At 58.6% G+C, this 25,681-nt stretch overlaps 1 protein-coding gene across 8 annotated transcripts in view; it reads right to left on the bottom strand.

Moving 5' to 3' along the window:
• The window catches only part of GAK (cyclin G associated kinase), a 54,427-nt gene that overhangs the window by 584 nt on the left and 28,162 nt on the right, over positions 1–25,681 (bottom strand). For 6 of the 8 annotated variants that reach the window (XM_036094324.2, XM_036094322.2, XM_036094320.2 and 3 more), the window contains 17 exons: positions 25,433–25,556; positions 18,067–18,116; positions 17,334–17,482; positions 16,640–16,762; positions 15,651–15,784; positions 12,835–13,029; positions 12,088–12,205; positions 11,667–11,746; positions 8,449–8,642; positions 7,581–7,727; positions 6,984–7,451; positions 6,362–6,535; positions 5,756–5,899; positions 5,041–5,157; positions 1,312–1,539; positions 699–847; positions 29–205 (listed from right to left, as the gene is read on the bottom strand). In XM_036094324.2, the coding sequence (XP_035950217.2) occupies positions 29–205; positions 699–847; positions 1,312–1,539; positions 5,041–5,157; positions 5,756–5,899; positions 6,362–6,535; positions 6,984–7,451; positions 7,581–7,727; positions 8,449–8,642; positions 11,667–11,746; positions 12,088–12,205; positions 12,835–13,029; positions 15,651–15,784; positions 16,640–16,762; positions 17,334–17,482; positions 18,067–18,116; positions 25,433–25,556 (2,771 nt within the window). The remainder of the gene's footprint in view (positions 1–28; positions 206–698; positions 848–1,311; positions 1,540–5,040; positions 5,158–5,755; positions 5,900–6,361; positions 6,536–6,983; positions 7,452–7,580; positions 7,728–8,448; positions 8,643–11,666; positions 11,747–12,087; positions 12,206–12,834; positions 13,030–15,650; positions 15,785–16,639; positions 16,763–17,333; positions 17,483–18,066; positions 18,117–25,432; positions 25,557–25,681) is intronic. The other 2 variants (XM_036094326.2, XM_036094321.2) reach the window with 1 other exon arrangement.

Here is a 25,681-nt window from a genome sequence, read left to right on the forward strand (position 1 = left end):
CCCCGCCCCGCCCCCGCCCAGCACTCACCTTGTCCGGGTGCACCACCAGCACGGCGCGGCGGTAATGTTTCTTCACCTGCCCAGGGGTCACCAGGTCGGCCATGCCCACGGGCGTCCAGCGGCTCTCACCATCCCACAGCACAGTGTGCAGGGTGGACAGCAGTGCACGGATGTTCCTCTCCTTGCCCTCGGTCCACTCCAGGAGCTGCGGGACGCACAGGTGCTGCGGAGAGCAGATCGGGGCCTCTGCCCCCTCTGCCCCCTCTACCCGCCAAGCCGCTGGCCATCCTTCCGATGGCTCCACAAACCACCCACCACACGGAGCAAGGCTCTGACCGTGAGACGCTCGGCCTAGACCCAGACCCGATGCCCCGGTTTCTGTGCTGACCCCACCCAGGCATGGTCGACACCGCTCCCTGGGCCTAGCCACACACCGCACAGGACAAGGCGGCCCCGCAGAGCTGCATCGCGAAGCCGTGTCCAGAGCAGCGAGATGTAATCACCCCAAAACATGTCCAAAAACACACGTAAGCGTAAACACAAGTGCTGTCTGTCTCTGCAAACACGTTGGACCGAGACCCTTTCGTGTCCGGGAGTCGGGAGCCTCACGAGGCGGCTGCTGGCTGGCTCAGGGTGAAGGCCAATCACGTCCGCAGGAGACCCCCCCATGCAGACTCGGGGCGCCCAGCCCCCCTCACCTTCAGCTTGAGGGGGTCCGCGTCCCTCGCCTGCTCCTGCCTCCGCATCTCGGCCATGGTCCTCGGCCCCTTCCTGTCGGCCTTGGAGGAGAAGCCCTGGTCGGACAGCAGATCCTCAAAGTCGCTCTCCGACACTCTCGGCTTCTGACCTACGAGCGAACGGAGGCTTGGCCGACAGACAATGCGCCGGGGGCTGTGCCCATGGGTGCACACTGGGCGAGACCCACCGCTGCCCCAACGCTTCGGAAGAAAAGTTCGTCAGAAACGGGCGGCCTGCCAATCGGCGTACATCCCAGCCTGCAGCCTGCAGAACAGTGTCTAGCTCAACAACCCTTTGGGATCCAAGGAAAGCCTCGTCCGTCACCTCCTGGGGTCAACGCGGATGTGCCGTCCCCGTGACAGACATGGCTGTGGGCTCCCGGACAGCGTGGGCCTGGCCGCAGCATTCCCTGCCACCCCGCGGGAGCCCCCGCCGAGCGAACAGACGTGGGCCTCGCTGAGCACTCCTTCCCAGGTCGGGCCAGGAGTGGGAGCAACAGCAGGACGCCGCTTTACGAACCGCTTCACAGGAAAGTTGAAAAAGCCACACACAGGAGACCGAGGCAGGACTTACCGAAGCTGGGGGCGCGGACCCCCCTCTCCTCTCGGCTGCCGATCACACTCAGGTTGGCGGCATAGTTAGGCCTTGGCTGTGCGCAGGCCTTGGGGGGTGGCTTGGACTGGGGGGGCCGCGCGGTGCCCTGGGCCGGGGGCCGATTCGTCTGCTGCCAGGAACTGCCACCCGTGGGAGGAGGGGCTGTTTTGGGGCCGAAACCCCCAGGAGCAAATCCAGCAGGTGAGCCTGGGGAGACAGTTCACAGCGGGTTGAGTGTCCGAACGCGTGATGGCTGCCGCGCCCTGTGAAGCCGCTACGGACGGGGGCACTGCTGTCTCCAGGACTTCACGTCCACAGGGGCTGGGGGCAGCGGGTACGCGCGGGGACAAGCGCGGGCACCGCCTCCCCACTCACCCTCAGAATGCACGGCTGCTTCTTTGACGCACAGCAAGCCGTACAACCAGCTCCGGGCCCCCAGGTCCCGGCTGCACCAGCTGCCACGTGCACACCAGCGTGAGCGTGCACGGCGACCACACGCACACGCGCGTGTAAGCACCAGACCACGATATTCATGTTCCCCGTCCTAGGGGAAGAATGTTCTAGAGACGGAATCAGAGAGTAAGCTTTGCAGTTGGTGCTTCTCACGCAGGACCTGCTCCTTTTTATTGCTGAGCAGCATTTTGTGGTGAAGACAACGCGGTTTGTTCAATCCCTGACCCCTGGGAGGACCTCAGGGCTGGTTCCAGTTTTGGGCAGTTACAGACAAAGCCGCTATGAACACCGCGTAGGAAGTTTTGCCGTGAGTCTGGGATAAGTGGTTGCTGCACTTAGTTTTGTTGGAAACCGCCCAGCTCTGTGGTGGAGCGGCCGAGCCGTCTCGCACCCCCACCGGCACCCGGGGCCACACTCCTTCCACTGTGGCCACGCCACGCCCTGGGGGTGGCCCCCAGCCAGGTGGCCCCCACGCTGGGCACAGGCACTCGCCTCCCGTGTTCTGAGTGGATGGCTTTTTGCTCACTGCCGTGCTCATGTATCCCAGGTGTCAGCTCCAGGGCAAACACGGGGCTCAAAAACATGTTTTCTGCATCCACAGCTTGTCTTCCCACCCTTCAGTCTTTAGCGAAGCAAACCGTGATGACGACGTGCATCATTTTCTCCGTTGTGGTTCGTGTGACACGCAAACCACGCCCTGGGTTCCAGAGACCTGCTCCTCCATGCTCTCCTCCCCCAAGTGAAGTGTCTCATGTTTGCACCTCAATGTGGAGCCGATGCCGAGCCACCCGGTGTGAGGCCGAGCTTTAGGCTGCCTGTGCTGCCCGTCGCTCCCGCGCCATCGTGGTGGGTCTGCACCTCCGTCACAAGCCCGCTGGCGCGTGTGGGCCCACTCGGGGGTGCCCTGCTCTGCTCGACTCCCGACACCAGGCGGTGCTGGTTCAGCACCCACAGCCTAAGCCCAGAGCCGGGGGTGGGGGCGGGCGACGCTCCCACGTTCCTGTTCCGTTAGAAATGCTTCAGCCACTCGAGGTCCTCTCACTTCCCAAATAAACGTTACCACGAGCTTGTCCGTGTCGACCGAAACCCTCGCTGGGCTTCCCGGTAGGAACCCTGCTGAACCTACAGACCCGTGAGCACGGTCTGCCCCTCCATCTGCCGCGGCCTGGGCGGCCTCACCGGCTCCGTGCCGGCAGCCCCAGCACGCAAGTCCACGCTGCTGACCACCAACAGCCCCCCCTGCACTGCTGACGGGGTGCTGACCGCTCTGCTGGGCCCGTGGTGGGGCACCCCGTTACCCGGCTGTGGGACGGCGAACCAGCCTCGTTCCCGGTTGTGGTGCACGACTCTGTGTGCGGACAGTTCTCTAGGCTAGTGTTTTGTTCAGAGTCTGCGTCTGTATTTATGAGGGACGTTGCCCTGCAGTTTTTTTTGTTTTTTTTTTTTGTACAGATTCTGGTTTTGGTATCAGGGTCACGCTAGCTTCCTAAAATCAACTGGAAAACTTTCCCTCCTCTTCCCATATCTTGGAAGACCCTGGGGAATCAGTAGGAATTCTTGAAACATTTGGTAAAATTTTCCAATGAAATTCTCCATCTAGGACTGGAGGTTCCCTTTTTGGGAGACTTTCAAGTGTGAATTCGTTTTCCTCACAGTTACAAGGATATTCCCACAACAGCCTCTGCGCCAACTGGGTTTGCTGGGGACCAGCTCTGAGGACGCGACCGATGTCAGTGCCCACGGCCCGCGCACCCTCGCTGTCCCCGCAGGGACGTCCCCATGTCCTTGTGTGATCGTCCTTTTCAATCTGTCCCAGTAGAGCTTTGTCTGCGCTTTTACTGATTTTTGAGCTTTCCTGATCTTTTAAAAAAACCAGGTTCTGTTTCATCAGTTTTCTACTTCACGGATTTTGGTTATTATTTCCTTCCTTCCACTTGCTTTGGGTTTATTTTGCTATCTTTTCAGACACGCTGAGGGAAGGTTCCTGATGCTGACCAGAAGGCTCCGCTGCGGCTGCGAACCCCCGGCTGAGCCGCGTCCACGTTCACCCGGTTCAGGGCGCCGTTATCCTTCCTAAATAACCCACTCACTGCTCATCGTCAAAGCGCGTGAAGACTGACGGTTATCCTGCCGTTCCTGGTTTCCGGTCCATGTGGTCAGGGGACCATCAGAGTCTCGACGGAGGCCCAGAGGTGCCTGGGACGGGGCGTGTCTGTGCGGGTGCTGCCGGGGGCTGGGAACACCGCGGGGCGCGGGGCCCTGCCAGCGGGGCCGGGCGGGGGGCGCCCCCAGCAACTCCATCGCTGTGCCAACCTCAGGTCCAGCAGCTGGATCACTTGTCGAGAGGGATCTGACGTCTACAACCAGGGTCTGAGTTTGTTTCTCCTTTCCTTCTGTCAGCTTCTGTCAGGATCCCGTTTCCTGAGGGCGTGTGACAGAGGGCCTGGGGCCCCGGTGCAACCCTGAGGACCGGGCTCCAGCCCAATCATGGGTCACTTGGGACCTGAGAGGTCCTGCCCCCCCAACAGGAGGCTCTGGGCAGCCCATCCCGGTGTGAGTGGCCAGAGACAGGCCACGCAGGTGCAGAAGGCCAAGGGCAAACCCAAATTCCAAGGAATGCCCTCAGAGAGAGACGACGCAACCTGAAATGCCAGGAACTACTCAAAGAAGGAAAGCCTCAAGGCTCAATGGACAGACGCAGAGCAAGCCCCAATGTACCAGAGACGTGGGGCAGGGGAGGGGAGGCGGTCCTGCAGACCCAGGGCGCATCACAAGAGGGGAACGAGAAAGTACAGGTGCCAGGAGTTTCCCCAGCACCGAGGAACATGCATCTCCAAACCAGAGTGAAGGCTGGCTAGGCGCCGTGAGGGGCTGTGGAAGGAGAGCTCCACCCCCTGTGGCGCCGCAGGCCTGAGCAATGGGCCTTTCCAGCAGACACGGTCTCCAGCCTGGAGTTGCACCCGCCTGCTGACCGCCAAGGATGAGGAACCCACTCAGATACTCGTGGTACTCAACGCCCCACATGCGTCTGGAGGAGACCGAGGGACCCGGAGGACATGTTCCCCAGGAGATTTCAAGGCCAAGGGCAGCAGACATAGGCGCTGGGTGGGGCATCTTGTCCATCCCTCCAGGGCTCCAAGTCCCTACTCCCCAGACGGCCCGCACATGCCTGATGCCTCGTTCGCCAGCCCCTGCAAGGGGAGCACAGACTGCACCCTCCTGCCGTGGGCCAGCGCTCGGGGCCCCACACGTCACCTTGGAGGCCAGAACTGAGGTCACCGAGGTCTGCAAACGGGTCCAGGCTCTGAGACTTGGTCCAGCTGGCTGGGGGGCCGGGGGCGGCAGGCTGGCCTCCTGGAGAGAAGAAGGGACCTGGAGAAGGGCAGAGGGCATGAGAAGGTGCACCCCCGGGACGCTCCTGAGGCTGCACTCAGCTAGTGTGCGTGCCCACACCAGCCCCAGACAAGGCCGTCCACGTCCATGGCCTCCTTACAGAAGCTAGTCTACCAACTCACACGGCTCTGACCCTGGAGTCCCACCTCCCAGAACCCATGTCACGTGTGAACGTGCTTTACGATGTTCCTCACAAGGGCGTAGCTGGAGGGTATTCTAAATGTGAGACACTGAGGGTCAGAACGAGTCAGCACTGTGCACCCCGGGACGGAACACCATACAGTCGTTACAAGTGTGGCTGTTACTACATAAAGAATTCTTATAAATCAATTAAAAATACTTTGAATTCCAAAGGTGCCTGGGTGGCTTAGTTGGTTGAGCGTCTGACTCTTGGTTTTGGCTCAGGTCATGATCTCAGACCTCAGAACCGTGAGGCCCAGGGGCCTCCAGGAGGCAAAGGAGCCACGGGACACAGGACAACACGAAGGAGCACTCTCAGGGACCCCCTTCACGCCTCCCGCCGAGCCCTCCCGGCCCACACTCCTTCTCTGGGAATGGGGTCCCACCCGAGACGTACCTTCCGCAGTGGGCGCGGGGGCCGGCACCTCAGCCCAGGCCTCCCACCCTCCCAGCAGATCTGGGTGGCTGGTGGAGGCCGTCATCTTGCCGGGCTCTGCCGGTAGATCCCCTGGAAAGACAGCAGAGCTATCTGGGGTATCCCCTGGTGGGGGCAGGCAGCCATAAGTCCCCTCTGTGGGAGGCTGGGAGGGCACCCTCTGTCCCCCCTCATGTGAGCAGAGCTGAGCACACGCACCCCCAGGGTCCCCAGGGAGCTGCACTGGGCTCGGCCCACACCGACCGGCTTCCTTCTTCCTCAGGGGCCCAAGGACGCGTCCCGTGGTCACTGAACTAACCAACTGGACAAGGGGGTCAGCAAGCGGAGCCGCTATTCAAAGCAGCAATAAGGGTCTACACATCTTCAAAGACCTCCCACCCCATGGCCAGCCACATGGACTTGTGGCTGCATGCTGGTGCCCCCAGAAACTGCCTTCTGCCTCCTCCAAAACCCCGCAGAGTGCACGGGGTGGACAGCTGCAGGCTGCGTCACCTTGCCAGGGGAGGGGGGAGCCCACAGCTGCCCTCCGTCGGCCCAGGGTCCACAGCAGGTGACTGCAGTGCTTACCCAAGTGCAGGAAGTCGGTGCTGCAGGCTGGGGGTGGGGCGCTGTGGGTGGAGGGGAAGGGTGCGGGGGCGGCGGCAGGAGATTCTGAATTAAGAAATTCACCGAAGAGGTCAGGCTTGGAGCAGGGCTGGGTGTCTGGACCAGACGGCAGCAGGAGAGGGTCAAACGGGTCGGCTGCGGAAGGACACCCAGGAAGTGGGCGGAGGTGAGGCTCTGTGCAGGCGCCTTCGGCCCAAAGCATCAGCCGGGAAGCTGAGCAAGTCCCATCAGCACCACAGCCCCTCAGACCCAGGCTGAGGCCGCAGCATCGACTCCAAGAAGGTGCTGGACGCCAGGATGCCCTTGCCCGAGACTCCCCGGGGAGAGGGGAGGGTTAGCCCTTCCTGGGACGGGAGAGCCGGAGGGGCCTCAGGAGTCGCCCCGCACAGCAGCCTCGGTCTGCGGCTGGCCCGGGTCTGCGGTCTGACCAGCAGGCCCAGGGCTGCTCCCCAGTGGGTGGCTGAGGGGCCGGGCACTGACCCCACCCCGTCCGTTCCCAGAAGCCCCTCCCAGGTAATCTTGACAACAAGGCCAAGCTGCTAAAACCCTATCCTCTGTTCCCCCAGCGGATGGAGCAACGTACCAGCTGCAGCGGGCCCTTCACGGGGCGGGCTCTGTGAGCTCAAGGAAGGGGCCGGGCTTGCGAAGAGCAGGGGGGCCTCGCCACCCAGCAGATCTCCGCGGGGGACCTCTGGAGCCGTGTCAGGGGCTCCCAGGAGGCGGCTGAGCAGGTCGGCGGTACTGGGGGCTGCCCCGCAGGCCTGCATGGGGGGCGCCAGCCCTGCCTCGGAGTCCAGCCCCAGGAGGTCGACACTGTCCTGCAGCGTGGGCTCCTGCGGCGTGCCCAGCGTGGCCGCGTCAAAAATCAACTCTTGCTCTTGCGCCCTCGCTGCTGGGCCTGGCGTGTCCTCGTCAGCCGCGTCCCTGCTCTCGGCTGAGAGCGTCGCCGCGTCCTCGTCAGAAGGCTCACTCCCACCTGTGTCCTCGGCTGGGGCTGACGCGCTCTCCTTGGCAAAGTGAGCTTCGGGGCCCGTCTCTGTGTCTCTCTCCTCTGAAAAGAAAAGCATAGCAGCCGGACGGCAGGGTGAGGCCTCGCCGGAGGCCGGGAAACAGCGGCGGGCAGAAGATGCACAGGTGAGGGCCAGGGCGCATCCCGCCACGCCCACGGCCCCCCACGCACCGTGCCAATGCAGCGTGTGCAGGAAGCGGCTGGAGTCCGTGCAGCTGCTCTGTGGGGACTCAGACTCCGCGGGCGCGGCTTCCAGAGACCCCGCCTCAGCGTCGTACTGAGTGGTGGAGCCGGGCTGCCTGGGGAGCTCTGGCTTCCCTGCGGGGGGAAGGGCGCGTCAGGAACGGCCCGGAAGGCCTCCACCGCCTGCAGCGGCCAAGGCCCTGGGCTGCGGAGCGTCTCGTGGAGCGGCCAGGCCACACAGCCGGACGCCCGATTCCGAAGCACGGGAAACCTGCGCTGACCACCAAAGAGGGCCCGGTGTGGGAGCAGCTCCGTGTCGGCTCAGCTGCTGCCCCAAACCACACGTGCACACACACACGCTTCTCAGGGAAGGGGACGTAAGACGCAAACCAAGGACGCGAAAACGACCGTGTCGCAGCCAGCAAGCGGGACCTCAAGCCCTGCCCGCCGTGGGGCTGCATGTGCCCCTTTCTAACTGCTCACGAGATAACCAACTCGGAGAGGGACGGTCTGCCCCGCTGTGCCCTGCGGGTCCGGAACAAAGCCTTGACTTCTTCCAGGTACACTGGAAACAGCAAGCGACTCCAACCTGACCCCCGCAGCTGGCCCATGATGACCCCCAGGGCAGGGGCTACCCACGGTCCTGGGGCTCTGGGAGCAGCTGTGGAGGCCCGAACCCGGGAAATGCGAGCACGTTAGGCGTGAAAGCTGGTGTCGGGGAAGGTCCCAAGTGGGGGCTCCGGGCCTCCGTACGCCAGTGCACAGCTGGACACGGGGATGGGGACAAGCCCAGCCCCCAGGAGTTTCCCGTGGCGGCAACACCACCCGCTGTGTGTTTGGAAAACAAGGATCTCACCAAATTTAGACAGAATGTCTTGCTGCTCCTCCCGGCTGGAAAACAGGATTTTGGGGTTCAGCCCCCTCATGCTGGTGCTCTCCCAGGGTGGGGCCTCCCGGCTGGGCCTGTCTCTGGGCTCCACCTCCACCTCCAGGTTCACTTGGAATAAATCCGGGTATTTCTCCTGAATGTCACACGCATCCAGGTCATACCTGCCAGGGGAGACCAGACGCCAGTCAGGAAGGACTTTCACGGGTCAGCCGCCCCACATTAACCAAAAGTGAGCACAAAACGGCACGCGTGCTCACCGGGGCAGGTGTGCGGGCGGGGACCCTGGCCCTCACCCCTCAGGTCCCGCGATCCAGATCGGGGGGACCTTAAATGCGTGTTTCCATAAAACGACGCTGCCCACCCTGGCAAAAATCCCCAACTATTCACAAGTGGCCGTCAAACCCAGACCTCTGGAACGCCCTGTAGAAGGGGGGAGGGTGGCAGGGGACAGGCAGCAGGGCCCACGGCTGGCGGGAAGGAGAAAGACAAGGAATGCCAAGAGCGGGCGTGTGGGCGTCACCTGTGGGGCTGGCAGTGGGGGCTGTGGCTGCCAGGTCACTGACCTCGAATTCTGGGGCTCTGTACCTCTCTAGGGATTCCAGCATTTCCCCGTGTTCCCTAAGATCACCTCTCATAACATGTTCACAAACCACGTTGCTAAGCCCTGTTCTCCAGCTGGGCAGCAGGCTCCCAGCCTTCATCTTCTCTCACGCCACCTAACAGCTCTGGGCGGTTACTTACTGTTTCAAAAGGGGCAGCGGGTTCCTGAGTGACCCAAGCTGTGGGAGGAGGGGCCCACAGTCCTCTGTGACGTCCATGTGGCACCCATAACCCAAAACGAACCACAGCCACTGGGCAGTGGGGCCGCAGACGTGGGGGCAGACTGGGTGGTCAGTCTGGGTAGGAAAAGCCCGGCAGCCTTTTAAGTCTTACTTCCAAGGACCCAATGAAATAAAATCAGCGAGCATGTGTGACCCTAATGTGGAACGTCCGCTGGTTTCAGTCCTTCCCACTCCTCCAAAGACAAAACCACCTTTGCGCAAGGGGAGGAAACCCAACAGAGCAGCTGTATGGGCAACAGCCCGAAGCCGAGCTCTTCTTGCTGGGGCAACGTGGGCAGGAGGGGAGCTCCTCAGGCTCTCAGGCCACCCCACACTTTCCTCCTCTCTAGGTTGGGCACCCACAACGAGGAGATGATGCAGGTCACTGCGCCGCCAGGCAGGAGTGGCTCCCGTGGGAACCGTGGTGGTAAGCCCCGAGGCAGCAATGTCAGTCAAGGGGGAGTCCAGCAGCCAGCAAGGACCAGAGGAGGCCTAGACCCCCATCCACAAGGAAGGAGTGAGGCAGGGGTCCACACAAAGGAGCACATGACCTCTGCAGGCTCAGCTCCGGGGGCCACAGGGCCTTGGGGGTAGCTCTGGGCACCACGCTGGTGGCCACCCATCCCCACCTCCCCACCCTGGCTGGTTCCCAAAGATGGCCTCCGGGGCCGGGCCCGCCCAGCTCACCCAGCAGGTCAGTGAGGGAACAATGAGGGTCTGTGAGCAGGGCCACAACCCCCGCGACCCCACCCTGCACTTCAGGAGGGCGTAAGGCCCAGGCCTCACTGGGTGGCACCAGGGGCCAACATGCTTGGCTCAGAAACAGAAATGCTGCCTTGTGTCACAGATTGCAATTCTGCCCACTTAAACACACCGGGGACCCTCCCTCGTGACAGAAGGTCTCATCGAGGATGGACCCGCTAATACTGCTCCAAGTTCTTTTCTCAAGCTGTCCTGTTTCAGCCGCCTCTGCAAAATGGGTCCTGCCCACCGGAGACACACGCTCGTCTGCATCGATCAGGCAGCTCCACAGCTTTCTCCCCATTTAACCACGTGATCCGCTTCTGGAAGCACTGCACACACTGATGCATGGGCCCAAGAACGCAGCTCGGTCAGGTTCTGCGCTGGCACACTGGGACGTTCAGGCAAAAATGCCCTCTTTCCAGCCCCCATGAAAGTCCCTAAGTCAGAGGTAATGACTCCCTGGTCCTCCGGCATCCAGAGGGTCGGAAGTGAGTCCTCCCAGGACTGTGGGGGTGGGTCCCAATATTCCCTTGATTGTCTGGGTAGGATGGGGCACAGGGTCCTGGGCATGCACGCGGCGTCTCCAGAGCCCCTCCACGGCTCTCCTCTCACCCCTGGAACACTTCTGCTCGGGTGGCCGGTGTGCACGCATGGGAGACAAAGTGGAAAAGACACCACCTGGGGGGCGTAGTCAGTCAAGCGTCTGACTCTTGGTGTCGGCTCAGGTCGTGATCTCAGCGCGGTGAGATCGAGCCCCGCGTTGGGCTCGCGCTGGGCGGGGAGTCTGCTTGGGATTCTCTCTCTATCCCCAATGCCCGCTGTGCAGACTTGTCCCGTTACCTGGGCACCTCCGCCACAAACAGAAGGTCTGCACACACACCAGGGACTGGGGGCGAGGTGTGCTGTGCAAGGCCCTCATGCATTACCCTAACGAGGTGATGAATCTGGGAATGCAAGAACCTGAAGAGCCCTGGGTAAGTCAAGGGGGTTATCCCCGACTGTATGTATTTCTGCTTTTATCTCTAACCCCAGATGGTGAACTTCTCTTAATTACCTCCGACCTCAGTGCCTAGCAGAGTACTCTGCACATCCCAAGTACTCTACGTGTTAAAAAAGCAATAAACAGGGTGCCTGGGTGGCTCAGATGGTTAAGCGTCTGCCTTCAGCTTAGGTCATGATCCCGGGGTCCTGGGATCGAGTCCCGCATTGGGCTTTCTGCTCCTTGGGAGCCTGCTTCTCCCTCCGCCTCTCTCTCTCTCATGAATAAATAAAATCTTTAAAAAAAAAAAAAACCAAGAAACACCCGTTCAGCTGTTTATACCACAGTCCAGGGTGGAAATGACTAAATTCTAGTAAGAAACGCACCAGGCCCGTCCCCAGGTCACCTAGGTGCACAGTGGCGGCCACCGGGGCTCAACGGAAGCACCACATACTGGACTCTGGGCACGCTCCGAGGTGGGGAAGACCCAGGACTAGAGCTCAGTGTGGCGACCCAGCCATGTGCGAACCACATCGCCCCACCAGGGTCCAGCGCACGGCACTCATTTACACGGGGTGCACGGCAGGTGGGCACCGTGCACCTGACCCTCCTGACCTCTCCCACGCGTGACACCCACATACTTTGCAAATTTCACAGTAGTTGCATTCCGAGGCACGAAGCCCGTGTGGAACTGGACCTGGAACATCTTCATGGATGCCACCTGCAGACAGAGTGTAGACAGGAGACCCTCGAGCTGGGGAGGACTCCACCCGCTCACACTGCAGACACACACCTCACAGCTGACAGGCTCTGAGGGTCTCACGTACAGCACCCTCCCGACAAGCAGCTTCTCAGGGTCTGAGGTAGGGCAGCCCCAAAGCCGTAACTCAGCAGACGCCCCATGCAGACAGCCTCCTGCAGTATGGGGAACTCCGGGTGTTTCGGGCTAAAATCCCCTCTGCCTTGGGCTACACAAGGCAGTTCTCACTGAACACCGGGCCTCAGAACCCTCCACGAGAACTCACAGAATGACAGCCCAGGCTGGCGTGAGCGCCCACGTACCTTGGCCTGCAGTCTTCCTCCCAGGGTGGACCTGGCGTGGTAAATGATAATAAGCACGTCCCCTTGCACGGTTATGCCCAGGGGAATGACTGCTTTGCCATCCTCGATTTTGAAATCCCTAAAGAGCAGAATGATGAGGAAAGGTTCACTTAAGTCACACACAGCTTTCCGGAGAGCAGGGGTCCTGGAAGGCTGCGGCAGCCCGGCAAGAACTTCAAGCTCCCCTAAAGCACCAACGCTTAGATCCACACATCCTTATTTTGCTGGTCTTCCTGCCAGATTTTTCTGGGAGAGGTGTTGCTCTGGGAACTGACTTCTAAGAAGCTACTCCTCGCGGGGCCTGGGTGGCTCAGTCGTTAAGCATCTGCCTTCGGCTCAGGTCATGATCTCAGGGTCCTGGGATTGAGCCCCACGTCGGGCTCCCTGCTCAGCGGGAAGCCTGCTTCTCCCTCTCCCACTCCCCCTGCTTGTGTTCCCTCTCTCACTGTCTCTGTCAAATAAATAAAAAAAATCTTAAAAAAAAAAAAAAGCAGCTACTCCTCAGCACATTGGTCCTGGGAACCTCCCACACCTGGTGCCCACTGGGTGGGACCGGCTCACCGAGCGTGTTCCTGCTCACCACCTCCACCTCGGGTGGGGCCTTGGCACCTTTCTGCAGCTCTGACAGACTTTCTCCTTAAAAGTCTCCCAGAGGAGAGAAAGTGAATGAATCTGATGGCCATGGGGCCAGGGAGGCCCTGAGCTCACCTCATCTTGTCATACTCCTGAGATGTGGTGGTCACGCGCTCGTCCCCCACGTAGACCTCGCAGAAGGGCCTGCAGCCGTTCCTCTGCTTGCTGAACAGCGGCACGGGCGTCATGACCACGGCTTTCACCAGGATCGGCTTGCTGTGGGGCGTGATGGGCTCCTCTGCCACCATGTCACACATGTACTCGATGTACCTGCAAGGGCCAGAGGCATGCCACGTCACCCGCCTGTCATGTCCCCAAAGCTCCAGTCGGCTCACCGCACCTGGTTCCCACAGACGTGAATACTCAGGGTGACAGTTGGCTCACCGCATCCGGTTCCCAACGCGAGTACTCAGTACTCAGTCGGCTCATTGCACCTGGTTCCCACAGACGCGAGTACTCAGTGCGACAAACAGTCGGCTCACCGCACCTGGTTGCCGACTGACATCAGTACTCAGTGCGACAGTCGGCTCACTGCATCTGGTTTCCACAGACATGAGTACTCAGTGTGACTAATTTTCCTTGGAGCAGTGCGCTCTAGTTTCACCTCACAAATCTGATGTAATTTTCATTTGGTTTAAAATTTTTTTTTTTTAAAGATTGTATTTATTTATTTGACAGAGAGAGAGACACGATGAGAGCAGGAACACAAGCAGGGGGAGTGGGAGAGGGAGAAGCAGGCTCCCCACTGAGCAGGGAGCCCGATGCGGGGCTCCATCCCAGGACCCCGGGATCATGACCTGAGCCGAAGGCAGACGCTCAACGACTGAGCCACCCAGGTGCCCTGGTTTAAAATATTTTTAAACTTCCCTTGAGACTTTTTCTTTGACTCATGGGTAATACAGAAGTGTATTAATTTTGAAAAATTTAGGAAATTTTTCAGCTATGTTTGTTATTACTTTTTTTTTTTAATATTTTAAAGCAATCTCCACAGCCCACATGGGGCTCATACTCACGACCCCGAGCAAGAGCTGCATGCTCCCCTGACTGAGCTAGCCAGGCGCCCCTGTTTGTTACCAATTTCTGGTGTAACTCTATCACGAACACACTTTATGTGACTGCTATCCTTCTGTTACTGCAGCCTAATGGCCCAGAATATGATCTTTCTTACTGAATGGCCCGTGAACACTTGAGAGGAACAGGTCTATTTTGGTTGTGGGGTGGAAGGGTCTACAGATGTCATCCAGAGGGTTGCCCACGGCGTTCTGTCCCGAGTTGACCAAGTACTCGTTCCATCCACTGCCGAGGCAGGAATGTGGATGCCTACAACTGGGACTGCCCATTTCTCCTTCCAATTCTGTTTTCTGCTCTACAGACCTGGAATCTGCTCTCACGTGCCTCACTCCTCCAGCTCTCCTGGGTGGTTTTCTCGGCACCCGCGGGGTGCACACCCCAGGCATCTGTCCCTGCCCTCGTGTCGTGACCCCGGTCTCCTCCAGACGGGGAGGGAGTGGGGACTGGCTTCCAAGCAGCAGGAGGGAAGGGTGGCCACCTCTGAGCGTGGGTCACACTGCACTGCGCTAGCAGCCTTGCTCGGGGAGCTCTCCCCCACGAGAGGAGGCCTGCATGCACCTCATTCCCAGCACGAAGCCAGGATGCCCACACCCCATCCACACCCGAGTCCCGCCAACAGCCTGAGTGAGCGCCGAAGTGGACTGCAGAGGGAGCAGCGGACCTTCTCAGTGAAGTTCACACTACATAGCCTGGCCACCCGACCCACAGAGGTGGAGAAGCACGTGCGGGCTCTCTGAGCCGCTCAGTCTGTGGTGATTAGTCACCCGGCACCGGTGCCACGGCCCTCCTCCACGGCTGCCGCCGGCTTCCTCCATCTTGATGGCAGAAGCGGGGCTCCTCCAGACAGGGCATCCGCTGGGTCTTGCTCTTTTATCCAGTCTGACGATCCTCCTCCTAATGGGCACTTTCAGAGCTCGACCGCTGCTGTGGCCGGCTTCTACCGCATCGTCTTGCTAACTGCTTTCTGTTCCTCATTTCTTCTTCTTTGGTCTTTTCCTCAAGTGAGCACTTTTTATAACTCTGTCCATTTCCTCTGCTGACTTACTAACTCTCGTACTCAGAACCTTTACTGGTTGCCCTGGGGATTCCAACAACTCTGACGTGGCCTGTGCCTCTGCCCTCCGGTGACCTTTGAGCTCTGTGTGTGTGGGGTCTCCAGGAGACGAAGTACGGTGCATCTGAGTGGGTTTTCTGCATGTTTGTTTAGTGTTTCACCCTGTTTTGTGTCCTCTGAGCTTTGGACGCTTGGTGTCTCATTAATTTTGGGAATTCCCTGGCAACTGTGTCTGCCCATTGCCCTCCCCATTGTTCTGCCTCCCGCAATGGCCCGAGACGGCCTGCAGGCCTGGCTGCTCAGCCCCTTCCCGTGATCCCTCTCTGCGCTCTGGTCTGAGTCATGCCGCCGGCCCCGCCCTCAAGAGGCTGAGGCCCTTCCCTCAGCTGCCGGAGAGCCTGCGGGGGGGCAGCCTCCACTAACACTGCCTTTCTCGCGTCTGATGTTTGCGCATGAGACTTACAGTTCCCGTCTTTGCTGAAGTGACCACATGCTCCTAGGTCTTGCCTACCTTCTTCATTAGCACCTTCAACACACTAATCAGTTACTTTAAATCTCCTGTCAGATACCTTGGGGTCCTGTCCTGAAGCTGTGTGTCCCTCCAGTGGCCAGCCAGGATTCAGGAAGGCACAGACTCCCCCAACTTGTGTGGCCTCGCCCACTTCTGCACATGGGCCCTAAAGTCTTCCCACCTCCCAGCACCCTCGGCTACGACCCGGCCGAGGGTGATGCCGTGGACGACATCTCCAAAGTGGGACACACGTACCTTTTGTGGGACGGCCAGATGCCCGGCGGGCAGCGCTTCATACTGAACATGTACACGGCAGCCTCCGCGGTGCTGAAGAGCCGGCAGAAGCACAGGAAGGAGCAGACGGCTACCGCAGACGCGGCTCTCCCGTCCTAGGACAAACAGCACAGGCCAGGCTCACACAGCTGCGGCTGGAGGAAGGCGGCTTCCTAATCACACACCTCCCTAGACAACAGCCACAGGGCCTTCCCCTGTCTCAAAACCTACTTGGGAACTTAGGAAAACACACCTGACGGGGGTACAATTCAGAGTCCAGAAAGATTAGAGGTTCCTAACAAACCCTCACTGTGCAGGTGGGAAACTGGAAATAAGGCTTGTCCTCAGCCACAGTGAGGAGGAGCAGAGACAGGGGTCCCATGAGGCAGAGTGGCCTCAGGGCCAGGCTGTTGAGGCTCATGTGCATGCTGCCTTGCGGGGAAAGAATGACCCGTGGGGACCCCTTGTGTTCTGTAAAGAGGAGTAGGAGGACCACCTGTGCGGGCAGTCTTCCCCAAGAAGCGGTGGGGACCCACAGAAGGCGTGGGTCCCACCAGGCACAGGCAGCTGCTGCTCCCTCTGGGGTCTGCTACCTTGAAGTGACAGGGGCCACGCCAGGGCAGCTAGGCCTAGGGTCACCAGCTGCAGACACCAGGACAGAACCCGCTCCTCACAGGACTTGCCACAAGTCCAAGTGCTAGCCCAGCGTGTCCCAAACAGACCCCCGCTCTCCAGCACAGGTGGTCCCGTGCTGCCAGGGGCGTCACCCAGTATCAGACAAGGCCTGTGAGTGTGCAGGGGACCCCAGCTGCCCCGCCGGCCTCCCTCCTCGGCGCACTGGATCTCACTTCCATCCCCTCAGCAGATTGTGAGCTTCCCCAGCGCGTGGGTTACTCTCCCTGGTTTACGTTTTCTTCTCAGCTACCGCACCCCCAAGGTGGAGGGCAGGGATGGGGCAGGCTCACACTCACCACGCAGTGCACAACACAGACGTTCTTGTGGTCTTGCCGGAGCCATGAATGCATGTTCCTGCAAACGCTGTACAGGCTCTGAAGGTTTGGGGCCCGCCTGGCCGCCCAGCCACACTCGGAGACCTGCGGGCAGAGGGCTGGGCTCAGCCTGGGCTCCCTGCACCAGCTGGGGGTGCAGACACAGGGGGACGGGGGGGAGCCCCACCATGGGCACTGACTCTGGACAGATGCCACCAGGCCCCCTGCTCCTGAGCTTTGTGCTCTAGGATGTGTACCAGGCTATGCAGACTTGGCAAGAAGACTGGAGAATCTACCCTTCCCCGTGCTTGGGTCAGTCTAAATACCATGAAAGTGTCTGTGTCCCACGTGGTCATTTACTAAGAAAATCACGTGGCCTCTCACAGCCTCACTGGTGAGGAGCAACAAAGCACCCTAGATTTTAGCAATCTCCAGGGGACACATTGAAGCCCATCTGTCTCCTCACGGGTCACGTTACGGAGTCTTCCAGAGAAAGCCCCCGTCCCCGCTGTGTGCTGCACGGGGGCCCCGTGTTGCCGTACCCAAGCCCCCCCCCCCCCACCAGAGCCATGGGCTCCGCCTGCTACCACTGCTGCTGGGGAATGCCACACGTGGGTCTGAGGGCCGACTGGAAGAAAGCCGCATGCAGTGAGAGGCCAGCGTCCAGGCCACCCACCCGGTTATGAAACTTGGAGGACCGATACGTTCTCGGGGACAGGTTGTAGACCGCATAGTGTCCCGGGTGCTTGGAGTCCAGAAACAACCGTACGTCTTCTATGTTATTCTTGATAGCCGACTCCACGCCTTCCGCTGGGAATGACATCACTGAAAGAGAGCAGCCCACGTCAGCCGCCACAGGATGGTGGCACTTGGCCTCCGCAGCCTCACCAGCCACGGGCAGGACAGTCGGCCACCTGGGCCCCTGCTCCTCATCTCCCCACAGCTGCTGACTGATCAGTACAATGGCCGCCAGGAACGGACAGAACACAGACCTCGCCACCCCCACCAACCCTCTGGGATCTCCACACAGTGCTTTCTGGGACAGTGAGTTTAGCCAGAGAGCCTGATGCACAGCAGGGTCTCCAAGTGTCTGGATTCTGGTTTCGGTGTTTGGAGACCCAAGTTTTAAATGTGCTTTGCATCACTCCCCTCACGATCTCAGAGTTCCAGAAAGTTCCAGACCAGGGGGAGAAGGTGGGTCGACGGTGGTACTGTCCACGGCAGGGCCTGGAGATACGATGGGCAAAGGGACAGGTGCCCCAGGCCACATCTTGGGCAAGTGAGTGGCTGCCCAAGGGGCACCCTCTCCTTCCCCACCAGCCACATCCTCGTGCCCTGCATGCCATGAGCCATCCTCAGACAGGAAAGAATCAGGAGCACGTCCTTATGGTTAGCGGAGGCAAACGTACCAGCGATTCTGGATGTGATGTAAGATATGTCCAAATCTCCCTTGGCATAACTGGAATTAAAAAGAAGAGCCTTGGTTATTACAGGAAACTTCTACAGATAAGTCACGAGAGCTTAAATGGAGCGAGTCGTGCGAAGGCTCAGGCTGCGGCTCACGGGCATGTCGTGTATGCGAGTGAGCACCTTCAGTGCACGTCGCGAGTGGAGGTGGACGGGGAGTCATAAACTGCAAGTGACGGAGAGGCACAGACCCCAGCAAACTGCCTGCTACTCTAAAGACACGCGGCCGCGGGAGCTGGCAACCAAAACGGCAAACTGCCTGCTAGTCTACTCTAAAGACATGCGGCCGCGGGAGCTGGCAACCAGAACGGCAAACTGCCTGCTAGTCTACTCTAAAGACATGCGGCCACGGGAGCTGGCAACCAGAACGGCAAACTGCCTGCTAGTCTACTCTAAAGACACGCGGCCGCAGGAGCTGGCAACCAGAATGGCAAACTGCCTGCTAGTCTACTCTAAAGACATGCGGCCACGGGAGCTGGCAACCAGAACGGCAAAGTGCCTGCTAGTCTACTCTAAAGACATGCGGCCGCGGGAGCTGGCAACCAAAACGGGAGACAGCACATCACGTCTGGCAAAAACCGAGTTTCAAGAGACACAGAAAGCACCAGAAGCAGACATGGCAGGGGTGTTGGAACCACAGGACCAGGAACTTTAGCAGCTACGATTAACATGCTAAAGGCTCTGACAAAGCAGAGGGCAGACAAAAACAGATGGGCAGTGCAAACAGAGACAAAGGTTCCAAGAAAGGATCAAAAAGAAATGCTGGAGATAAAAACACTGTGGCAGAAATACAGGATGCCTCTGATGGGCTGATTACACGGAACACAGCTGAGGAAAGAATCTCTGAGCTGGAAGATCGAGCAACAGAACCCTTGAAAAATGAAAAGCAAAGAGAACAAAGACTGACAAAATCCAGAACAGAGTCTCCAAGGATGTGGGACAGCCGCAAAGGTGTACGGTACACGTAACGGGAACACGAGACGCAGAGAGGAAAACAGCAGAAGTACGTGAGCCGATAATGACTGAGAATTTCCCCAAACTAACGTCAGACACCAGGCCCCGGGCCCAGGACGCTCAGAGAACACCAGGCAGGAGCAGTCTCTTCAGAAACCACGCCAGCAGAAAGAGATAAAATATGTAGTGTGGACAGAAAAAACCCACCCAGGAAAAACCTAGAATTCTGCACCCTGTGAAATTATCCTCCACAAGTGAGGAGAAATAAAGACTTAGTCAGGCAAACATTGAGGGAATCTGTTGCCAGTAGAACTGCTTTGCAAGACGTGTTAAAAGAAGTTCTCCAGAGAGAAGAAAAATGCTTTGGTCAGAAACTCAGATCTACATAAAGAACAGAAGAACATCAAAGAGGAAGTGAAGGTTAAAAAAACAAAAACAAAACAAAACAAAAAAAACCAACTTTCATTTTTCTTATTCTTAGCTGATTTAATAGATGCCGGTTTGTTCTGAATAATGGCAACGAGACACCTGACAAGCACCCTTATGCACACATTCTGCGTTGACAATGTGAATGCCGGCCCCGAGTACCAGTGGCAGGGAGCAGGGTCCCCGTGGCGCCCAGAGGGTTAGGGCTAGTGGTACGGGGGCTATTTGAAAGGAGATGTGGATTAGCCAGAAATATATACTGCAAACTCTGGAGCAGCCAGTGAAAACGTTAAAAAAAAAAAAAAAAAAAGAAGAAGAAGAAGAATGTAACAGATAGGAAAGGAGAGACCAGGGGCTCCCGTGAAAGGCTCAATCACGACCACAGAAGGCCGGGCAGAGCGTAGGAAGCGGGGACAGACACGCTGGGCACCCACCCAGTGATGCATGTCCATGGTCTGCACGCAACCCATTTCAAGACAGAGACGGCGAGAGTAGATCAAGACTCAACTCTCCAATGTCTACAAAACACTACCAAAGCTGAGCGTTTTCTGATAGTTTATTCACCATCTGTCCTGTTAGCTGCCTCCATGCCTGCTTCTTGTCTCCAAAACCTATTTCATGTAATAGATACCGTCCCTCTGGGAGTTTTATGATTCAAACACACTTACTCCCAATCAGGGTCGTACTTTTTTGGAAACCTGAAAGAAATGTGCCTTGATAGATAGACGGTTTTTTAAATTACATTTACTAACCATTCGTTCCCATGGCTGGTGCAGTTTTATTACATTTAAGAAATCTACCTCACTTTGGTGTCACAAGAATGCCCCTATTTTAATTTTCTCTAAAAAATTGCTGTCGATGGCATGCCTGGTTGGGCATCTGCCTTTGGCTCAGGTCGTGATCCCGGGGTCCTGGGATCGAGTCCCGCGTTGGGCTCCCTGCTCCGCGGGGAACCTGCTTCTCCCTCTCCCTCTGCTGCTCCCCCTGCTTGTGCTCTCTCTGACAAATAAAATCTTTAAAAAAAAACTGCTGTTGACAATGAGATCTTTTAACTAATTGGATGAACGTTCTTGTCCGTTACTGGATAAAGACTCAACTTTATCTTCCCCATACAGATACCCATGGCCATAGCACCGTTCATTAACCAGAACCCTAAGGTTTCACTGGTTTTATACGAGTCCCACACAAGCAAACATTTCACCAAATGGGCACAGTGCTCACGTTTGAAGAAAAGTGACATACAATGGGTTCACCCCCAGTCTTATTTTTTTAATATGCTGCTGGCAATTCTGGGTAACTCGTACACGAACTTTAAGATCAAAATCGACCGAAGCATCGGTATTTTTATTTATAGTGCAATGAATTTACATACCGACTGATACCACCTTCAAAAATTAATTCTCCCGAACATAAACACGGTGTATTTCTCCACTCAAGTGGTCTAACGTGAGGGCTTTTGTCAGACGCAGCTCACAGTGGGGAGTGCCTTCTGCACAACGCAGCCGAAGCAGCAGAGTCCGTCCCGCTGGCTCCGGCCGCAGGAGGCCCAGAGGCACCGCGAGAGGCCAGCCCAGGCTCACCGCCCCGCCCGCACTCCCGCCCGCACGCCGCCCCACATGCCCGTCCTCTGACTGCAGCCAGCAGGCATCAGGAGGGCAGGAAAGGAGCCCTTGGACCTGGGGATGCCTCTCTGCTAGAAGCCAGAGCCAGCCCTGCGCAGACCAACTGCCCTGAAATGATCATAACGTGGATTAAGTGCAACAGCATCCTAAGTGACCATTCAGGCAACCTGACAAGTTGGTTCTAGAATTCATTCCAAGATGCTGATGTGTAAGAACAGCTGATGTTCTTGGGCAGGGTGGAAGGGGGCCCGGAGAAAGGACCAGAATGCTGCCTGGCTTGGCCATCAGCGGAGGGGCTGCTCTTCTTGGGGAAGACTGGGGCAAGAAAAATCCCCCAAAGTAAAAAATCCTCTAAATGGATTAAAGACACAAATGTAAAACAGTAAAACCATCAAAAAATATATTTACAACACATTTAAATAACTGTTTTAAAATATATTAAATGTGCTCAAACCTGGGCTATGAAGGACCCTGAGCACGGAGGCCGACAGACCTAAGGGAAGCACGGGCTCGCTGTCCTTTAACTTAGAGCCCCTGCAGCACGGGGGCGCCGGGGCTCAGTCAGGTGAGGGTCTGACCCCTGCTTTCGGCTCAGGCCACCATCTCAGGGTTGCGGGATCGAGCCCTATACTGGGCTCCGTGCTCAGTGGGGAGTCTGCTTGAGGTTCTCTCTCTCCCTCTGCTCCTCCCCGCCTCCCACGGTCTCGCACACACTTGCTAATAAAACAAAAAGAATCCACTGGAGGACAAAACAAACAAGATGAACAACAGATAAAGTGTTTGCCAATATTTGCTTTTTTCACAAAAAGAATTAATACACAGAACACATAATACAATATAATACTGGTAAAACAAAAACAGAAACTCAGAAAAAGAGCAAAGGATTAGAACAGGTAGGCCAGAGGAAGAGAAACACCCGTGGCCAGAGGTGCACGTCCGCAGGCCCTGGCCATTCTACCCCGCGTGGGGTGTGGTCAGAATGACGTGCGAAGTCAGGAACTCAGGGCACCTGGTCGTTCTGGCTCCAGGATGTGTGCGAGGGGGGTGCACACTGCACGAGGAAGCAATGAGACCACACGTGCAGGCCCAGGCTCAGGCCCCTGAGGCCCTGGCTTAGACACGGGCTCTCACACACAGGCTGCCCGGGCTGGGCCTCCTCCAAGAACAGGCCTCCCAGGACTCCTGGGTCCACAAACCCTACCGTGAGGGCTCTGCCTGCGCCACAGAGGGCTCTTCAGTGACCAAGCCATGCCCCACCAAGGCTTTCCCTGGGCCCTCCTGTGGCACGTAGAGCCTTGGGGTCGCCCCAGACCCTCAGAGGACCTGAAGCTCACCACACAGGACTGCATCTGGGGGACTCCTTCCGTGAGCAGAGCCAGCAGGCCCGACGAGGGGCAGAGGTGTGCCTGGCCCTCCACACCACGGCTGCCAGGCACTTGCAGTCATGAGCATGAACGTCACGGCTGAGACAAGGGCTAGGACCCATGCCTTCTGCCGTTCCCCGTCCCATGCTCCGCTTTTGTTTGTGGGCTGGCTAAACAAAGCACCAGCAAGGGTTCTGGGTAGGCTCACTGTGAACCTGAGTCTGTCACTACCTGAGACGTTTCCCCTCCAGCCTGGATGCTCCTGAGTCTCAGACACGCTCTCTGAATCACATTTTAAGCATGAACCTTGGACAAAAGACAGTTACACAGGCCTAACCGTGTATCCGCAGAGAAGCCTGCTTGCCGGGCTGGTCCTTGGCTATGGTACAGTGATTTCGGGAGGATCCTCACTGTTCCCAGAACTGGTAAGAGTGGTCCCCTGTGCCTGGACTACTTGTACCAAGATGTGGTTTATGCTCAGGCCTGCTTTCCCTTGAGAGTCTGCAGCCTGGTGCATGCCAGGCAGAGAGTGCCTGTGACCAGCCGAACACAAACCCTGGGTGCTGGGTCTCTGGGGGGCTTCCCTGGATGACAACACATCACACGTGCTGTAGTGGCTTGGGCTGGGAATCACACGCATCCCACGTGACTCCACGGAGTGGGGAGGACGTGGGAAGCCATGCCGGGTTCCCCCAGGCTCTGCACCACACGCCTTTTCCCAGGGCTCTGAGGCAAGAGCCAAGTCTTGGGTGTCCTCCAGCCAACTTCCAACCCGGGGGTGGTCTTGGGACCCTGACACATATCCTTTTTCTCTTGTTCTAGAAACTTCGATCCTGACGACACCGATGATATCTTGGTCTATCCTCATCTACGCTTTGATCTCGACGTCACACGAGGACGATGCTGAGTGTCATTCCCGCCCCAAGGCGCATCCGATGGTGTCTGCAGGCCCCCACGCCTGAGTCACCGGTGGAATTCTGCTTGTGCTGCCAGCCTGATGTGCGCTCTGAGGGTCATTTCTTCACATTAATATCCCGTTTGGGGTGTAAGATAGTCGCACAAATCCAGAGTCAGCCATGAAGTCAACTAAATCCCGGAGCACATCGGCACCATCTCTACCGTCACAAGAGAGAACCTCACATTCCTTTGTGCACTGAAACCGCGTTCAAGAGCTTGAACAGATGCACCAGCACCCAGTCCTCCCCTCCAGCCCCGTGGGGGCCCCAGCATCTCAGCCACGTGGGAGGCCACGAGCACCCATCCTCCACACCCACCCCAGGGCTGGCAGCTGAGGCCTCGGACAACGTCCGTGCAGCCGCGGCCTGGCGTCTGCTCTCCCCGAGTCTCGCTGAGAAGCCCTGAAACGCTGGGCCCACCTGAGAGACCCAGGGAGAAAGGGGGTCCGCACCCACTCTGTGTGTGTGTTCCCGAGGGCAGGGCTGAGTAGCTTCCTGCATGTCCCAGAACCCCTGGCTTGTCATCCCCGGGGAGCTGCGACTGCACAGCCCTCCGGTCCCAGGAGACCCCTGCAACATCCCTTGCTGGGAGGAGGCGCAGGACAGCGCTGCAGCTGGCTCAGTGCAGGGGACGGCGGCCTGTGGGGCGAAGCACGCGGAGAGGCCCACGACGCAGCAGCACCACGCGACGTCACCCGTCGTCAGAAGCACGCTGGGAGAGCACACTGGGAGGCAGTGGAGTCTCAGGGCCACCGGCAGCCCCACGTCCTGTCCAGGCCCGCAGCTCGACCCTTCTGCCTCCGCAAGCAGAACACGAGCCACAGCCGGCCCGACTCGGGGGACAGGACTCGGAGAGCCCGCCCCAGAGCGCGAAGACTGCCTTTGACGAGGTGCGGCCTGCGATGTCACGGAGCCTCACGGAGGCGCGAACGGGGGTCCCGTCTGCTGAGACGTCCAGCGGAAACCCGCTTTCCTCTCATTCCAGAGTCACATCGGGTAAGAGGACGCGGCGCTACACAGCCCAACACGGCACAGCACTCACACACGTGTGCACACGCCCACACCAGTGCGCGTGACCTAACCTGTGTCACCAGCGTACACACAACACAATGACCGTCGCACAGAAGAACAAGGAACACGGGGCCAAGCGGTCTCCACGCTATCAGAGACCCACGGTGACCACAGGGAAACAAACCTCCTGACCCCTGGACTGAGATCCACGGACCCAACGCCCACGGACCATCCCCCGAAACTGTCGAACAGCGAGGGAGTGCCCACGGACATGGACGTCCCTGACTGGCCCCAGGCCCTGGGTCCGTGCTGGGCTCCTGCTTGCTGCTCCCGGGGAGCTCCACAGTGAGAGCCGAGGGGCCTCCAGAGAACCCAGCAAATGCAGGTCGCACATTCTGGCCGCCGGAGCCACAGCCAGCGTCCAGCACGACAGCACTGTGCCCCCGGAACAACGCGCTCATAAAGTGACTTTACCACCCACGCGCTCAAACCCACCCAGCCCAAGTACTTCAGTGTTTTAACTCAGCGGGCTGCACTTGTGAGACGTCCCTGGGCCCCCCCACTGCCCCACTCACTCCACACCACAGAGGAGAAACCACACAAATGTGAGGTGTGTGGGCACAGCGCAAGGCAGACATTGAGGCTGGGGGTGGGGCTCACGGTCTCCATGGAAAAGGCCCCCCTGGGGGAGAGAGGGACGCAGTCCCGTGGCTTCAGGCGCTCCCATGTGGCCCAGTGCCAGCCACGGACGGGGTGGAAACGAGCGGCCACCTCCATCACAGAGCGCAGAACCCCCCCCCCACCGCCAGGGTCTGTGGGCCCAATGGCAGAGCCCGTGCAGACGGGGCATGCACGCTTACCAACAGCCTCGAGTGTGGGTCCTGCTAGGTCTGGAGGGGGGACAGCCCAAGGGTCGGGAAATCCCCACTACAAAGAACCCACGTGCTGTCACCTAGAAGCTGCGCCCTCACTCACTTGGCAACGGACTGGATGACCTTGGAGGAGGTGTCCTTGATGTTTGTGAAGAGGCGCTCGGTGCCCCCCCGCAGGATGTCCAGGAGTCCACCGTAGGGCTGGTCGTACTCGGCAAGTGCCAGGCCTGGAAGCAGAGACAAGTCTCAGACCAGGGCACGGCCTGGGGCAGCTCCCGTGGGGACATGAGCCAAGAAGCAGATCCAGCAAGGAGCCCCGCTTCCTGTCGGCCCCAACTGTCGGCACACCACG

Source organism: Halichoerus grypus, chromosome 3 (genome assembly GCF_964656455.1).
Source record: "Halichoerus grypus chromosome 3, mHalGry1.hap1.1, whole genome shotgun sequence".
NCBI classification, from domain to species: Eukaryota; Metazoa; Chordata; class Mammalia; order Carnivora; family Phocidae; genus Halichoerus; species Halichoerus grypus.